The 12,284-nt window shown below is 45.1% G+C and overlaps 1 protein-coding gene across 1 annotated transcript in view; it reads left to right on the top strand.

The window, feature by feature from the left end:
- LOC126270278 (uncharacterized) overlaps positions 1 to 12,284 on the top strand; it is a 589,946-nt gene that overhangs the window by 251,749 nt on the left and 325,913 nt on the right. The window contains exons 35-40 of the mRNA XM_049974059.1: positions 2,562 to 2,825; positions 5,396 to 5,651; positions 8,306 to 8,500; positions 11,174 to 11,356; positions 11,443 to 11,574; positions 11,656 to 11,888. Of these exons, the coding sequence (XP_049830016.1) occupies positions 2,562 to 2,825; positions 5,396 to 5,651; positions 8,306 to 8,500; positions 11,174 to 11,356; positions 11,443 to 11,574; positions 11,656 to 11,888 (1,263 nt within the window). The remainder of the gene's footprint in view (positions 1 to 2,561; positions 2,826 to 5,395; positions 5,652 to 8,305; positions 8,501 to 11,173; positions 11,357 to 11,442; positions 11,575 to 11,655; positions 11,889 to 12,284) is intronic.

Below are 12,284 nucleotides of genomic sequence, written 5' to 3'. Positions count from 1 at the left end.
ATCATAGCGTGCGAGTGAATTAGCGCGGCAACTGGAAAAGTACGGTATCCCAAAGTTGAAGTATATGGAACAGTACAATTCTCGCGCGCGAAACCTTTCACTTGCACAGAGATTTACAGTAATAATTCGCGGTGTACGGACCTAGTGCAATGTCGCTTTTAGCTGTAGTGACATGGTCCGCATAGACGTGGATAACGCTGATCGGGAGGGAAGGTCGTCGGCTTTGGTCACAGACGGCAGTGTCCGAACAGTCGAGGAACCGATTCGCAACAATCGCAAATTCCCCAACGATGAGCTGGTCTCGAATGACCGAGAAGCGAATTTCTAGCGTCGAGGGATTGAACGATTGGTAAAGTAGCATTTATCTCTGCTACTTTGTACAGCTGCGTTCAATAAAAGTTACATGTCCTGCCGTAATAATGTATGACTTACTCCTGAAGCCCCCTCGTATTTTATTTATTTTACTTCTCGCAGACTTATAGCTTGTGACTAAATGTGTTTTTTCCCTACATCTCGCGTCGAGAATTTCTCTGGTCCTATGAGCAATCAAACATTGGTTCTAACAAAGGTTTTTAACTCTCTTGTACCGACGACGCGCAGTTCTTCCGACCAGCCGATTTGTTTCATCGTGCACAGAGTCATCACTGCACTATCCGCATTATCCACTTTCGTACACACTTTTTACTTGTTCTTTTTATTTATTCACCACATACCATCTAAGGATAGTTCTAAGAATGGACAAATCCCTATCATAAAGCAGCGGCGTATTATCGTAGGAAATGCAAACCGTATTTCTTTGATGTAACGAAAGGCGGCTTGCAATCTATAGGAGATCCATTTATCTGAAGACCGTACGCGCGGGAGTTGTGTTTGCCGCCACCGGACTCCGTGCAGGCCGCTAGAATGGGTGCAGCGTTTCCCTGTTAATGCTGCTCTACGCATCTTTTCGGGCAGTGTCATTCGAACAGAGAAACAAACTCACAAATGTAACAGTGAAGTCCGAGAACGCAGCAATGTCAAGACGGAATTATTCTATTCCGCAACGAGTGTTTATTTACGATTCGTATGTGCGTACACAGTCCATTCGTATTGTCTGGAGATTGTTTGAACAAAAGTTTCCAGGCATTGGAGTCCGGAGTCGTGATGCAGTTCACAAAATAGTGAATCAGTTTCGTGAAACGGGACGTGTTCATGACAAGAAGTGTAAACGACAACGTACAATGTTCATAGAAGCTCACCTCGATGGCGTTGCATACCAATTTTCCCAAAAAGCCTCTTAGACAGCTTTTACGACAAACGCAAATTTCTTGCAGCTCTGTACAAATAGCTGCTAAGTTAGTTAGGATAAGGCCCTAAAAAGTGACAGTGGTACAAGAATTTAAACCTGGTGATCTCACGCACAGGTTAGGTTTCACGAATAGGTTTTGAAACAAGTGCATGATGGTGATAAGAACCCTTACCTCATTCTGTTTTCAGAGGATGCTTGTTTCCATTTACACGGCGATTTTAATTCTCAAAACTTTCGATGATGATGATGATGTTTGGTTTGCGGGGCTCTCAACTGCGCGGTTATCAGCACCCGTACAGATTCCAGACGTTTGCTCAGCCCATACTAGCCACTTTCATGATGATGATGAAATGATGAGGACAAAACAAACACACAATCTCGAGGCAGGTAAAAATCCCTGACCCCGCCGGGAATCGAACCCGGCAAAACTTTCGAGATTGGAGCGCCGGTAGACCTATTCTACTTCATGAGGTACCCGTTCACTATCAGAAAATAGCACTGTGGTTCGCAGTTAGTGGTGACAGAATGACAGGCTAATTTTTTTAATGAGACAGTTAACAGTGAAAGATATGCGCAAAACATTTCGTAACCTTGCATAGTGAACTGGATGAAAGAGGACGAAGCGTCGGGCTTTTTCAACAGAAACCGGCAAGGGTTCATACGGCCAATGTTTCTTTGCACGTAATTCACGACGTGTTTCATAACAGAGTTATCAGCAAGAATATTTGGCGCACTCGAAGTCCCGGTTGAAACCCATGTGATTTCTGTTTTTGGGGAGCACTAAACGAAAAGGTGTACACAAAAAATCTCTGCACGTTACTGGAACTCAAGGATAATATCTACGAGTCAGGTAATTCAGTTTCTGAAACGGCATTACATCGTGTGACGAATCATTTTTGAGTAGACGTCAGAAATGTGCGGAAAACAACGGCAGGCAGTTGCAACATCTCCTTGCATGACAGGAGCGAGTATTTGCATGTATTTTAAATTTAGTATTGCGATAGTAGACAGACGACACGGCATTTGATTCGGCGGGAAACTGAGCGCTCACTGCCCGCCGCCTACTGCCCTGTGTGTGCGGTCGTGAGATAAATAGAACACCCTGTATTTCTACACATCCTGTCCAGGACCACACAGAAGCCTACGCTTACCTGAAATGCCCAGAAAGTTCCTGAAAAGTTTCATGTGCACTTCCACGAAACATCGTCGATATTGTCCAGATGCGTGACTACGCAGCAGGGAAGACGGGCGAACGGACGTGTGGGTGTTGCAGGCGGAGTGCCGCGACGCGTGCGACGGCTCGGCGGCGTGCGGGCGCAACGCGCAGTGCGTGTCGCAGCGCCACCGGCCCGTGTGCTCGTGCCTGGCGGGCTTCCGCGGCGACCCGCTGGCCGGCTGCCGGCCCGAGGAGTGCCAGGCGGACGCCGACTGCCCGGCCGACCGCCGCTGCGACGACTACTCCTGCAAACCCGCCTGCGCGCCGCCCGCAGCCTCCTGCGGCTCCAACGCGCTCTGCTCCGCCGAGAACCACCGACCCGTGAGTACCTGCTCTATCTCTCTCTCTCTCTCTCTCTCTATCCCCCAATGAAGCTATCCCTACCGCAGGTGTAAATGTCACCAATATGATTATTTCACGTTGCAAGATGTCTGCTTTCCCTCAGAAACGCTACCTGGCTATGAATATTGGACACTTACTCAGTTGTTGACTGCTGGGACGTAGGCGATGTCAGTTGACGCATAAAAGGACACTTCTGTCGACTTCATTTTACTGACACATATGAAAATAAACTGAACCGCCAGCTGAACGAGTAGTGAGGGAGCAATCTTTAACAAATTATTCCAAAACACTGGTATTTATGTGTACCAGTAAATCTATCAATGACATGTATAGTATTGGTTAAAAACAGTCTTGGTTGCAATTTTAGTTTTTTATTTTTCAACGACGCGTTTCGCCTTATTTAGGCATCTTCAGGTTATCTTTTCTAGATGAACGCGAGAGGCACCAAGCTCTACATAACGTGTAAGCTTACTACCTGAGCCTCCATGTTACTCTGTAACTCGCTCCTGTGAACGGGAACACGTTATGCAGATCTTGGTGCCTCTGGCGTCCATCTAGAATAGATTACCTGAAGATGCCTAGATAAGACGGAACGTGTCGTTGAAAAATACAAAAATAAAATTGCAACCAGGACTGTTTTTAACCAATACTGTTATGTACTTGTTTGCTGTATGCTACATATGGATTGGAAGAATTTCTAATGCCATTTATAATATGTTGTGTGGGTAACCACCTGGTGTATCGGATAATGCAGGTTGCTTCAATGTCTTTCCATCAAGCGTCTAAGCGGTGATAGATCGCTTCAAGGGTAACTGATCTTATTACAGACAAAATGTTCCCTGACACTTCCTGGTGACGTTAAGCGTCCTTTTGTACTGGTTGTGCCCCTGAGAGACTGCAAAGCTTAGGCATTCTGTGGTGTGCGTATGTCTTGCGTTTCGCCTATTATCCAGTTTTCTGCTCAGTTTCAGAGGGGGCAGGCCCAGCAAATCATGTTGTTCCGGGATTGGCGAATACTGAAGGACGTCTAGCGCCGCCATAAAACTCCGGCATATGGTTAAATGGCTCTGAGCACTATGGAACTTGACATCTAAGGTCATCAGCCCCCTAGAACTTAGAACTACTTAAACCTAACTAACCTAAGGACATCTCAGACATCCATGGCGGAGGCAGGATTCGAACCTGCGACCGTAGCTGTCGCGCGGTTCCGGACTGAGCGCCTAGAACCGCGAGACCACCGCGGCCGGCCAGTGCTTATGGGACCACTCCGGCCGGCACTCCTGCATATATTTTGTCTCTAACAAAAGTTGTTCCCGATGACGCCATCTATCACCCCCTAAACATTTGATGCAAAGATTTTACCAATAATGAGCCGAAATGAAATGTAGTGTGGCTAGAGTCTCCCGTCGGTTAGACCCGTCACTTAGTGCAAGCCTTTTTAGTTGATGCCACCTCGACGACCTGGGTGTCGATGAGAATGATATGATCATGAATACAACACAATACCCACTCCTCGAGCGGAGATAATCTCTGACCCAGCTAGGAATCGAACCCAGGCCTCTCGCACGGCATTATACCAAACTGAATACTCAGCTATGGTGGCGAACATTAATGAGATGGCGACCTTAGTTGTCTAAATGCAAAATTGGAAATTTGTGGTAAGGTCTTATGGGACCAAACTGCTGAGGTCCCTAAGCTTACGCACTACTTAATCTAACTTAAACTAACTTACGCTAAGGAGGGAGGACTCGAACCTCCAACGGGAGGAACCGCACGGACTGTGACAAGTCGCCTCAGATCGCGCAGCGTCTAAATGCAACCTTGGGAAAAACTTCGAAACACCCTTCATGTACGGGCCGGCCGGCGTGGCCGAGCGGTTCTACGTTCTACTATCTGGAACCGCTCCACCGCTACGGTCGCAGATTCGAATCCTGCCTCGGGCATGGATATGTGTGATGTCCTTAGGTTAATTAGGTTGAAGTACTAAGGTCTAGGGGACTGATGACCTCAGAAGTTAGGTCCCATAGTGCTCAGAGCCATTTGAACCATTTTGAACCCTTTATGTTCAAATAGTATATTATGCCAAGTAAAAGAATTTTTTGTTCAGAGCTCTGTCATAACCAAACTCTATCCCTAATAATGTGAATAACACTGAAACACGAACATGTAAAACCCAAAAACGATATGTGAAATGTACATTAAGGCTTCCTCACGTATGGCTGGCTAAAATACGTCTTCCATCAAGCCAAATACTGTTTGACCTGTGACTATTTCCGGAAGCTTATGGTGCTCAGAGACTATCCACATCACTGCGCTAGAAGGCGCTCGCATTTGGGTGGAGCGACGTTCTAATCCGGCATAGGCAAATATGTACCCAAATCTTTGTCGCCAGCAATCACACCGAAAACACAGCCTCATTCTACGGATTCACAGTCATAGGACCAAATGACGGTAGGTGACACAAACAGTTTAGAGAGCACTAGTAGTAATGGTGTCGGCACGCCAACACGGACACGGTTCAACACAGCACTGGCGGTGTGCGGTTGCAGGTGTGCCACTGCCAGCCGGGCTTCACGGGCGACGCGTCGCGCGGCTGCGAGCCGGTGGACGCGTGCGCCAGCTCGCCTTGCGGGCCGGGCGCGCTGTGCGAGAACGCGCGCGGCTCGTTCCGCTGCTCGTGCCCGCCGGGCACGGTAGGAGACGCCGCCCGCGAGGGCTGCCGCGCGCCCGTCGAGTGCCAGGTCGACGACGACTGCCCCGCCGCCACGCAGTGCTCCACCATCACCGGAGTGCCCAAGTGCAGAGGTCAGCACCGGCTCCTACAATGCTCACATTCCAACTGCTCTTACTGCCTCATACTCATAATTCGTCTGCACTTACTCGCACTTTTCAAACTGTAAGCAACTATATTGCTTGCGGCGCCCTTTTGCACGAAGCTCTCGAAATGAACGACTCTATTCACATTACTACCTTTCAAATCTATTTACCAACTTTAAATTGTTGTTAGCAACTCACGGAACGTCCAAAAAAGAGTGATTTTCCTTTCTATTTCGCATCAATGGAACGAATGCGATATCAATAAAGGACACATGTTATTACTGTTAAAATTTGTTATCTGTCTTGTTCTCCATATTTCTTCTTATCAATTCAGAAATCTTTATATATGTGAGCCTTTCTTGGAATGATTATTTGAGAGTATGTTTTTCGGATTTCGAGCCGAGCTGACGCTTCTGTCTCTGCGCCCAATATTCTGACGACTGACCAGGTTGTATTGTTCATATACTGTGAGTGGCAGTCTTCTGTTACTTGCTGCCTACACTCCCCTACAGGATGATGGAGTCATACTGAGCTAGAAGGCGCAGTGGTTATGGCACAGCACTCGCATTTGGGTGGAGCCCAATTCTAATGTGCCCATACACAAATACATTTTCGTGACTTCTCTACATCGATTAACTCGTGTCTTGCATGATTCTATTGTAGAGCATATGTAGTATTTCGTCCCCATTTTGTCCAGTGAGTGCGTCACATCAAATTTCGGAGGAAGACAAGGACATACCACTTCCAACAGGACCATGAAAAGTGAAGGACTATGGAGTTCAAACCAACGTTTCCGTTGTGCACAATTTTACTAAGTTTAATCAACACTTTGTCCGATTCGGGCTTTCCCGCCTCCCGTGCCCTTATTTCCTGAATCTTGATTATATTCTAGGCTTCTAGGAACTTCTCAGTGAAGGCTGCATCGGCCGAGTAGCCTAGTACCTCTTGCACATATTATCGTCTGTTGTAGTGTTCATTGTCTTCTTTAACTTCTCCACCTTGTCTTATTTATATGTATTAGGCACAGCAGCTTCTGCTCTTCGTGTCACAATTATTTCTGTACGCCATATTTCAATTCAATGTTTAACGTTGAGACAGAAGCGCAGCAATCGACATGTCGTTAATCTTTCACATATTTCATGTGATGATGAGTCGAATGTCTTAAGATTTTTAAATTTTTGTATTGCCTAAAACCATTTATGAATTGTTAAGAAGGAGATTTTTGTGAGTTTTATGTCTGTGTCATCAATCTTGTTATCGTCATGGAGTCATCACCCAATCGCATTTACTGGACATGTTATTTCTGTATATTTTCCCTTTCCGTATCTGAGTATGCACAGTACGTAATGAAAGGTGTACATTAATTGGTTTTAATTTTGCTTCTTTGAATTGAGCGATTCTGATTTTTATGTCTGGCCTTACCAGTATTTAAATTTCGAGTTGCTGTTGTTGTTGTGGTCTTCAGTCCAGAGACTGGTTTGATGCAGCTCTCCATGCTACTCTATCCTGTGCAAGCTTCTTCATCTCCCAGTACCTACTGCAACCTACATCCTTCTAAATCTGCTTAGTGTATTCATCTCTTGGTCTCCCTCTACTATTTTTACCCTCCACGCTGCCCTCCAGTACTAAATTGGTGATCCCTTGATGCTTCAGAACATGTCCTACCAATCGATCCCTTCTTCTAGTCAAGTTGTGCCACAAACTCTTCATCTCCCCAATTCTATTCAATACCTCCTCATTAGTTATGTGATCTACCCATCTAACCTTCAGCATTCTTCTGTACCACCACATTTCGAAAGCTTTTATTCTCTTCTTGTTCAAAGTATTTATCGTCCATGTTTCAGTTCCATACATGGCTACACTCCATACAAATACTTTCAGAAACGACTTGCTGACCCTTAAATCGATACTCGATGTTAACAAATTTCTCTTCTTCAGGAACGCTTACCTTTACATCGTCATTCTACAATTTGTATCCTCTCTACTTCGACCATCATCAGTTATTTTGCTCCCCAAATAGCAAAACTCCTTTATTACTTTAAGTGTCTCATTTCCTGATCTAATTCCCTCAGGTCCGCAGCTCGTGGTCGTGGGGTAGCGTTCTCGCTTGCCGCGACCGGGTTCGATTCCCGGCGGGGTCAGGGATTTTCTCTGCCTCGTGATGAGTGGGTGTTGTGTGCTGTTCAACTGTTCTTCCAAGTCCTTTGCTGTCTCTGTGTATTTTAATGATATTGATCTCATATTACTTACGCAAAACTGCTTGACCTCTCATTTATCAGCATCATTTGTAAAGAGTCCTTCTACTTCGTTCACCCCACGTCTCTCTCTCTCTCTCTCTCTCTCTCTCTCTCTCTCTCTCTCTGCCTAACTCTCTACTTTCGCTATAGAGGAAACTGGAAAAATATTTTGCGTGTGTTTATAGCATCAGTTATTGAGTTACAGCCACTTTCAAATGAAGCACTAAATATGGTAACTTCGTTGTTCAGTGCTGCAGTCGTTGTGTCCTCAAACGCTTTTTTCCGTTTTAGTCATCAGTGGCCAGATTGGCACTCTCAATAGTTACCGCATAATGCCATTTGACGAAACGAGTTGAACAACCCTCTGTCAACCCTTCCTGAACGTCGAATGCCCTGTTGTTGCAGACGTGTGCGAGAGCACGCTATGCGGCCAGAACGCCGAGTGCGTGGCCTCCGGGCACGCAGCGTCGTGCCGCTGCCGCGACGGCTACGAGGGCGACGCCAACGACCAGCGCGTGGGCTGCCGGCCGCGGCCGCTGCCCTGCCAGAGCAGCGCCGAGTGCCCCGCCAGCACCTACTGCTACGGACACATCTGCAAGCGTCAGTACCACACACACACACTGTCTGCCCTATCTCAATTTGCGCTTGTCTAGATTTCATTTCCAAAGCTTCGAGAGATGCAAATGTCATACTTCATTGATGCCTTATCTATTTTGTTCAGAACCGTGACTAACAAGCTAGCGAAAGCGAATGCTTTCGATCAAAGGTAATCTTCTTGCAAGTGGTGCTTCCACTAATAGCACTTCATTAGGCACATATGGTAAAATAAAACGCTGTGTTTCAGAAAACGGTCGATTCTAGAACTGTAGTGCAACACTGGCCAAAGTAGAAAATGAAAATATCACTTTTTTCCGTCTATTTGTGGTATAGGATTCGAAACACTGTAGCTGTAGGTAAACTGCATATTATATTACAACACACATGCATTTCAAGTCATTATAATACCGGGTGATCAAATAGTCAGTATAAATTTGAAAACTGAGTAAATCACGGAATAATGTAGATAGAGAGGTACAAATTGACACACATGCTTGGAATGACATGGGGTTTTATTAGAACCAAAAAAATACAAACGTTCAAAAATGTGCGACAGATGGCGTTTCATCTGATCAGAATATCAATAATTAGCATAACAAAGTAAGACAAAGCAAAGATGATGTTCTTTACAGGAGATGCTCAATATGTCCACCATCATTCCCCAATATTAGCTGTAGTCGAGGAATAATGTTGTGAACAGCACTGTAAAGCATATCCGGAGTTATGGTGAAGCATTGGCGTCAGATGTTGTCTTTCAGCATCCCTAGAGATATCGGTCGATCACGACACACTTGCGACTTCCGTTAACTCCAAAGCCAATAATCGCACGGACTGAGGTCTGGGGACCTGGGAAGCCAAGCATGACGAAAGTGGCGGCTGAGCACACCATCATCACCAAACGAGGCGCGCAAGAGATGTTTCACGCGTCTAGCAATATGGGGTATTTTTTTTATTTTTTTATTTTTTTTATTTTTTTTTTTTTTTGTTCTAATAAAACCCCATGTCATTCCAAGCTTGTGTGTCAATTTTTACCTCTCTATCTACATCATTCCGTGGTTTATTAGGTTTTCAAATTTATACTGACTTTTTGATCACCCGGTAGTATATTTTCGACGAGGATTTGTAACCTCACTTTGAGTATCACTTATTTATAATTTTATATCTGCCAAAACTCGACGTATCTATCTGTGTTTCGAATCCTGGATTACAGTAACGGGGGATATCCCATATAAAGTGTTGACACACAGAAACATTGATTTCTACAACATTAGGCACCGAAGACAATCGTCATTAAAGAAAAAGACAAACACCTTTTCGAACTTGTCTCCAAATGACTTTTCTATCAAAGTGTCAAGCAAATTGTTCATTACGAAATAGTACGTAAGGTGGGAAAGAGTGATACTTGTGCGTTTAATGTTTCAAAATGACGCGAAAAATTCAATTGCGTCACTGATGACCCCAAGAAATAACTGTTAACTATTCAGACTGAATATGGAGGCTCTGAAGTAGTCTCTACTAACTTTAGAAGTGGTATATAGATTGGGAAGGTTTAAAAATGATGACTTGCAGAAAGTAGTTAGCCGCTAGCCAACACATCAAAAATGGCAACATATGGTAGTAGTCAATTAATTTTGCTAACAAGGAAGTAAAGTTACAGGAAGCAAGAAAGGAACTTACACAACTGTTGAAGAAGACTTTCTTCTACGAAAGAATTTATTGGTATCAAGTACTGGCGCTGACTTGAAAGAGCAATTTGCGTCTACACCACAGTATGAACAGAAGTTAATCGTGGGCAGTGAGAAAAAAAGAGAAAAAAGAAAATTGAGCTATTTGTGGTGCTTCAAACAGATATTCAAATTGACATTGACAGAGAAAAATGAAATGAAGAACATTATTTTATCCATAATGGTTTGAAAACACCGCAACTGTTTTCGTAAACGTCAGATGTAAACCCACTTGTCTGCCATCTTGTCTTTAGGTAAGCTCCTATTCAGCGTGCTCCATATAACTGATGCAGACCCTGTATTGTAATACCTCAAAACAACCTTTCCTCAAGAAATCTGGAGAAGGGATTTCGCTGGCGTCCGATGATGGGCTCAGGTCCGAAACTATTTGCGGCGAAATAAAACAATCGTCAAAAAGTGTCGACGGTTGTAGTTATTTCCTTCAGACAGATGAAAAGCCTTCGAAGGCGTATGTGAGAAGACACAAGCGTGTCAAAACTTTTCCTTAGTGAGGCACTGATTAACAGGGCACAAAGATAATGCATCCAATAATATTTCACCTGGTAGCAGTAGACTTATTGAAAGACAAAAATTTACTTGAAAATATCACTGTCGATGATGTTGCTGTGGCTTGTAAGCACAGTGGAAGAGTGTAGCACATTTGCTGACGGAATCTAAACAGTCGAAAGAATGACGAGAAAAATACATCATTTGGGGGTCGTAAAAGTGGATATTTCGTAGAGCCAAGGACATTTGCAAAACATTTGTGACCATCGATTCCCATTACGGATTAGATTGAGTATTTCATACGGTTCTAGACAATAGCAAGCAAGTCCAGTTATGTCTGTGGTGAAACATGCTGACAGACGAAATCGGATAAGTGAGGCTCCTACAAACGTAAACACTTGTCACGAGGGACAGTGCACTCACGATGATTTTTTTCCGGTTGCAGCTCTGTGCCAGTCGGACGGCGAGTGCAACCTAACGGAGAACTGCGTGAACGGCCAGTGCGTGAACCCATGCGAAGCTCGGGGTGCGTGCGGCATGAACGCCGAGTGCCGCGTGCTCAACCACGGCAAGCAGTGCAGCTGCCCGCCGGGCTTCACTGGAAACCAGGCCGTCGAGTGCGTCAGGAGTAAGTAAAGTAGCTCACACGTAGTCACCGAGAACGATAAAAGCGCACGTGGACAGGTTTCTACATCATGCCTTCGTCTCTTACAGTACCTGTATCATGCGAATCGAACAAGGACTGCTCTGAAGGCAACACGTGTAGAGACAGCATGTGTCTACCAGTGTGCAGTGCCGACACCGACTGCGCCCTCAATGAGAAGTGCCTCAAGGGCAACTGCATGCGTAAGTGTTTTTAAATAAAAATACATTTTCGAGTAAGTGCGAAGCCCGCAAAAGACTAACGGGTGGTGTTCTCGTCTGCAGTGACGTGCCGCGTCCACAACGACTGCTTCTTGGGCCACATCTGCCTGAACAACATGTGCATATTCGGCTGCAAGTCTGACGAGGACTGCTCGGCCAGCGAGCAGTGCATGGGCGGCCGCTGCGTCGATCCGTGCGCCACCAAGCCGTGCGGACCCAACGCCATCTGCTCGACGTCCAACCAGCGGGCCGTGTGTTCGTGCCCGCAGGGGCTTGTGCCCAGCCCAACAGCACAGGTGCGTCTCGATACGACACTCTAACCAAAGTTGTTAGCACCTACATCTTAAGGTTCACGCTGTCATTGCACATGGAGACCAGCAAACAACACGAGTCCGATAACATAACCTAAGTTTTGCAAAAACAGACATAATGTCTAATGGGATAACAGCAATCAGTGATTTTATAATGTTACTTATAATCCGTCTTGATTGCAATTTTTTTTATTCATATGACCGGTTTCGGTTCATTCAGAACCATCTTCAGATCTGAAATATTCACATGTATGTGATGCACCATGTGAAAGTTGCTGGATTTGGACGGGTTACTCCTGTAAATGAAATATCAGATCTGAAGATGGTTCTGAATGAACCGAAACCGGTCATATGAATAAAAAAAATTGCAATCAAGACGGA

Source organism: Schistocerca gregaria, chromosome 1, assembly GCF_023897955.1.
Source record: "Schistocerca gregaria isolate iqSchGreg1 chromosome 1, iqSchGreg1.2, whole genome shotgun sequence".
Lineage (NCBI taxonomy): Eukaryota > Metazoa > Arthropoda > Insecta > Orthoptera > Acrididae > Schistocerca > Schistocerca gregaria.
The sequence above is the reverse complement of the archived record's forward strand: the minus strand, read 5'-3'. Positions and strand labels throughout refer to the sequence as shown.